Source organism: Gymnoscopelus microlampas (assembly GCF_963454915.1).
Source record: "Gymnoscopelus microlampas genome assembly, chromosome: 16".
In the NCBI taxonomy this organism is placed as follows: Eukaryota; Metazoa; Chordata; class Actinopteri; order Myctophiformes; family Myctophidae; genus Gymnoscopelus; species Gymnoscopelus microlampas.
Genome location: NC_139953.1, coordinates 46,445,102 through 46,451,194, shown reverse-complemented (window position 1 = coordinate 46,451,194; position 6,093 = coordinate 46,445,102). Strand labels below are relative to the sequence as shown.

At 45.3% G+C, this 6,093-nt stretch overlaps 1 protein-coding gene across 1 annotated transcript; it reads right to left on the bottom strand.

Annotated features, from left to right (window-relative positions):
* Window positions 1-1,467: 1,467 nt before the first annotated feature.
* Window positions 1,468-4,276, bottom strand: LOC311063042 (uncharacterized protein; the record flags this gene model as incomplete). Its single annotated transcript, XM_084082257.1, has 3 exons — window positions 4,227-4,276; window positions 2,392-2,951; window positions 1,468-1,671 (listed from the first exon to the last, which is right to left on the bottom strand). Exons 1-3 carry the CDS (start codon window positions 4,246-4,248, stop codon window positions 1,468-1,470), a joined length of 786 nt encoding a protein of 261 aa, XP_083938383.1. The 5' UTR covers window positions 4,249-4,276.
* Window positions 4,277-6,093: the final 1,817 nt, after the last annotated feature.

Below are 6,093 nucleotides of genomic sequence, written 5' to 3'. Positions count from 1 at the left end.
TAAAATGTATTTCATTACATTTGTATTTGTTAGGGGCGATCCACTTCAACAGAGAATGAAACTGCATGACTGCACTGTTTACACGTAGCAGTTGATCATACAGTTTCAACTCTTGTCCTTGGTTTGGCTTTACTACACCTGTCCGGTATAAAATCCAATAGTTCTACAACAGGGGTCTTCAACGTTTTCAGGCCAAGGACCCCCTAGCTGAGAGAGAGATGAAGCAGGGACCCCCTCTATATTGTATGAAATTGTGTTTCAGATTATTATTATTTTTTTTACTTAGTCTGCTCTTTTTTCCCTCTACACCTATAGCCTCTTTGCCAAAAATAGCTGATCTACAAGCTCGAGGCGTTGTGAGCTTGTAGATCTGCTATTTTCGGCTAATGTTCCCCTCAGAAAAGGAATTCTAGGGTTCAAGTGGTTAATGTAAAAAAAACTAAATCCTATCACACAACGATTTGGCGGACCCCCTATAGTAGCTCTGAGGATCCCCTAGGGGTCCCGGACCCCCTGTTGAAGAACCCTGTTCTACAATACAGTTCAGATATGATTGCACATCACCATGAATCAAAATATACAATACAAAAAATCAAATACAAAATTATACATTTGGTTAAAATAGGCACAGCTTTGGTTTAGCAATGGACAATTGATATGCATCTCTAGGCTCATTCCTATGTTAATTCACGCTGGTGTGACACCCGGCAGTCGGCAGCCTTTGTAAACTTTGTTGAGGTGTGAACTTAAGGGTTGTTTTTAATCGATGCGTGTGCGTGCTCCTGCTCAAAAAGGTGGTTGGATGGGATGGCGTGTTACCACGTCCCATGACCAATGGGACCCATGTCTGTCATTCACCATGCTAGTCACACTGTTGTCTTATCTTTCCCTGTTTAGTATCTATCATGCAGCGTTCCTGGCTTATGTTGTACCTAAAACCTCCAGCATGTGTCAGTGTTGTGCAGTAACAGTAATCTAAACCAGGGGTCTTCAATGTTTTCAGGCCAAGCTGAGAGAGAGGGATGAAGCAGGGACCCCCCCCCCCACTAAATATTGTATACAATTGTGTTGCAGATTACAAATTTCCATAGATTTCGTAGACAGTTTCATAGACTTTGACAGCATTATCATCTGTATAGGTTTGATTGATGTGTATTTTCAGACATTTAACCACTTGAACCATCAATACTTAATCTGTTCTTTTTTCCCCACTCTACACCAAACCTCTTTGCTGCGAGGCGTTGTGAGCTTGTAGATCGGCTATTTTTGGCTAATGTTCCACTCAGAATAGGGATGCTATGGTTCAAATGGTTAATGTGAAAAAACATGATCCTATCACACAAAGATTTGGCGCCCCCCCCCCCCCCCCCCCTGTAGTAACTCTGAGGACCCCCTTAGTGATCCCGGACCCCCCTGTTGAAAGAACCCCTGATCTAATCCCATCCAGTTCATCATCAGTCTCAGTGTTCACTTGTTGTTGAGAGTCCTTCCCACAGCCAGAGACCCAGCCAGCAGAACGCCCAGGGTCCCCAGCCTCCCCAGAGCCGCCATGCCCAGAGCCGCCGCCCCCAGGACCCCCGCTCCGAGAGGGGCCGCGGCTCCGCTCACCGCCTCGGCGGCGATTCCCCTGAACAGATCGGGGCCCGCCACCCGGCCCCCGTGCATGTTCACCTTCATGTGGAAAGGGCTCTTTGGCGCGCCCAGAATAAACGCCCCTACCGCAACGAGGGAAACAGTTACGAGTTCCGCTAGCGGCAGCGGAACGTTTTTCGACGCGAGAAGAAGAACCCTCGTGGCCAGAACGACGCCGACGACCACCGAAGCTAAAAACACTAAATAGGTACTTCTGGATCTGAGCTCCGCTTTGGCCGCGACGCCCGCAGACCCCAGCCCATGCCCGCGGCGGTGGCCACGCCTAGCGCCACGCCCACCCTGCCCTGTGCTGCTGCGCCTGCTAGCGCCGGGAGAACGAGCCTCAGGGCGAGCGACGACGTCACGATGACAAATTAAAGTTGACGATTCATTGTCACTCAAATTATCGATTTAATTGTGTGTTTGGAACATATGAAGACTTTCAGGCTTCATAATAACAAATTGCACCGGGCAGATTTGACAAATAACTGAAATATACAAAGAAAATGTTGACATATTTGATCATTTTTAATGTAAAAAAAAAGTAGAAATAGCTGATCTACAAGCTTACAACGCGTCACAAAGAGACACGGTTGTAAGCTTGTAGATCTGCTATTTCTGCTTTTTTAAATATTTGAAAATGTGTGAAAATCTTTCAACATGGAAACAATAATGACGATTATGCAAAAATAATTGCAATTATCTCAAATCTCAAATAGTTGCGATTATACGATTATGTAATGACTGTGACAGGCCTACCTTCCGCAGGGCACAGCAGAACGCCACGGTCACGCCCATGCAACACGCCCCGGCGACGAGCCCACAGCGCCCGTACGCCACGCCCAGGTAGAGGCTGGTGAAGACGATGGACAGAGCCACGGTCATCTCGTTGACGTTGAGGGACGAGTAAACGGCCACGACCACGACGCAGTGGGCCGCCACGTAGACCCACGGCGGAACCACGCCCCCCAGGACTCCGGGCGCTACGGCGCCCACCGCGATGGAGGGTCCCGCCACGGCCTCCGGCGTTAACCACGGCCTCCTGCCTCCTCCTCCTCCCTCCCCCCTGGCGGACAGCCTCATCGCCGCGGCGGCGAGGTAGAATCCGGTTCCGAGGGAAATGAGTGCCGAGGCGAAGGCCAGGCACGCCACCACCGCCCCGACCCCCGTGGGGCCCACCCGCGCGGCGCAGCGTGCCGCGGCGGTCAGGAGCGGACCGTCCTCGGTCAGCGGAGATTGGAAGGCGACCAGCGCCGCTTCCCCGAAGGCGAACCCCGCCGCTGCGCTCCACAGGGCCGTCTTCACAGCACTCCAAGACCCTGAGAGGTGGAGAGAGATGAGGGGGAAATCAGGATTATACTTCCAGAGAGGTGGGGGGGGGCACTCGACCAACAGAGATGCATGCAAGGATTGGGCCTCCAAAAGCAGTGGTAGAAAAAGTCTTGAAAAAAGAAAGCTCACAATGTGTCGTATCGCGACGCATTGTGAGCTTGTAGATCGGCTATTTTCACACAATTAGACTCAGACTCTCTCAGTTGGAAACATTCATAAAAACAAAACAAGTGTCAAAAGAGCTCATTATCTTTTTGGGAATTAGAAAAAAAAGGGGCCATTGCGGTTTATTTGTCTTTTAGCACAAAGAACACAATGGTCCTAGCATGCATACCTGTCAGGACACAGTGGTGTAAAGTAACTAAGTACTCAAGTACTGTACTTAAGTACAGGTACTTTTACTTTACTGGAGTATTTCCTATTGTCTATTCTTTTACTTCTACTCCATTACATCCCAGAGGCAAATATTGTACTTTTACTCCACTACAATTATTTGAAAACTTTAGTAACTAGTTACTTTGCAGATATAAATTATTACATTATAAAACATGCAATAACCACTTTCGCCCTATTATATTTGGAAATGGCAGATCTACAAGCTCACAACGCGTTGCATCGCGACGCGTTGTGAGCTTGTAGATCTGCTATTTTCAAACATTTTAGTACTTTTACTTTTGGTACTTTAAGTGAATTTGGATACCAATACTTTTGTACTTTTACTCAAGTCAATTTTGAATTCCCGGACTTTTACTTGTAACAGAGTACTTCTACATTGCAGTAATTGATACTTTTACTTAAGTAAAACATTTCAGTACTTTTTCCCACCATTGGTCAGGGTCAGGACACAGTGAAGTATTCATGTATGAACCTGCCTCTCCTGAATCACTGCTGTCACTTTAACACAAAGTGAAAGCAGTCAAAGCACCAGACGTGCTGAAACTTAACACCAGGAAGTGTGTCTGAACCAACAAACATGTTCAACAGAGCATGTCGGTTAATGTTTGCAAAACACTGAAACCTATTACTCAGTATGTTCATTCATTCTCTAAGATATAAGAGACAGCTTCCCTTCATCCTGGATAAGCATACTGTTCATTACAGCAAATGGACCATTCATAATATTGTAGCTGAAACTTGTAGTGTCTTGAGATTAAGACTATGTTCTCTTTAAGTATCAAATAACAGATGCATGACAGAGACATGTTAACAGTTTGTGCGTAGGTTAAGTTTAAATGTGCCATAATAATAATCTCTTCTCTTACCCAGACTTGTTGTGTCTGCCATAGTGGCACAACGTCCTCTCCTACTGAGCTCCGCCTCCTCCGTGATGTCACACTCGGCTCACTCACACAGACCAGTGGCTGTCAAAGTGGGGTCTGGGGACCCACAGGGGTCCTTGAGAGGGTTCCAGGGGGTCCCCAGCAACATGAGTTAATAGCATCAAATGTTTACTTTAACCCTGTTTTATACTGGTATATACTGGTATATATATATATAGGTTTGAATAACTTCTGTTAAGTAGTTAGTTCCCTGCCACTATTTATTTATCTTGTTCTTTATTTATTTACTTACTTACAAACTTACATTCTGCCATGCATTTTTCACATATTTTATAGCGCCACCAGGAGGCTGATTTTTGCAAATGTGATCAACCCGGATCTGTCAGGTTTTTCATGATCCATTTTGAGTGGCTAAGATTGGCATGTAAATTTTGCAGGAGTGGCTTGTTTTGAACAAAATGCCTCAAATCATAAACGCAGCGTCCGATTGCCATGAAATTTTGCACACACATCTGCACTAGGAAGAATTGCCACCCTTTTCACATTGTTATATTATTCCTACAGATTTTGTCCAAACATCACGGAATCAGATCGGTACACAATATGTCTATTAGTCATATGAACAAGACAGATCTGTCCGATTTTTCATATTCAATCCTGACTGGTAAATTTCAAACACTGCTGGCCCACAATAACGTACCTGACCTGGCGGAGACCTGTGCTCCGAGGAGCACTTTTTCCAGTTATTTATGTATTTATTTACTTATTCATTCATTCCATATTGGGAGTCTCCAGCCAAAATATTTGATATGCTCTCCAATCGGAAAAAGAACAAAATTAAAATCACTCATCAGTCAAACAAGTCCATTCTTGACCACTTAAGCCCTATATTTAGTTATGCATCAGGAAAGTTGATATTCTGTTCTCATTATGTTATAACTTATAAACTGCATCATTATGCTGACAAATGTTACCTATAGAAATGAATGCCTGTTTAGCCTGTGTGTGTGTGTGTGTGTGTGTGTGTGTGTGTGTGTGTGTGTGTGTGTGTGTGTGTGTGTGTGTGTGTGTGCGTGCGTGCGTGCGTGCGTGCGTGCGTGCGTGCGTGCGTGCGTGCGTGCGTGCGTGCGTGTGTCGGGGGAGGGGATGTATTTACGCTCTGTTACAGCAGGTGATTCTCTCTCCTCCCTTGCCTCCCTGTCATCCTTCCAACAATTCCCTTGACACTTACAATCTGCCAGCAGTGGCTTCAACGTAGCAACACTAACACAACTAGAAACAAAACGGACATGAGAGAGAGAGAGAGAGAGAGGAGGAATGGAAACAAGTCCTGAAGGATGCCATGTTCTTACTCGAGTCTCAAGTTCTTACTTGAGACATTTTTTTATGATACACTTTTCAGTATTTGTCAGCTTTTATAACTCTGACACATGTGTAAATGATGTGTTAATTGGATAGCCACCTGCTGTGACTACACAAAGAGGAAGGTTTCGTGATCAGCCAGGATTTGTCACCAACTGCAAACGGACACCAGAGAGGACTTTCTGGTTCATTCTATGAGATTGCAAGAGGTTCTCTGTGCTACATGTTGACTGGATTACAACATGAACACCTGGCCTAATCTTCAAGAAGACAAATTTGTCTTTGAACAGCGGTTACTATTTTGTTCTGTCTATATGTTTTAAAACAGACATCTCTAACGGGTAACTGGCTATGATGAACATGCATGCTGATGGGATTGTTAAAGCAGCATGTTGCTCTTCTAAGAAAACGGTGTCTCCCCATACGTACAGATATTTAATCATGTTGCCTAATTAACCCCAAAAGTAAGACGGAGGTTGATTCTCGA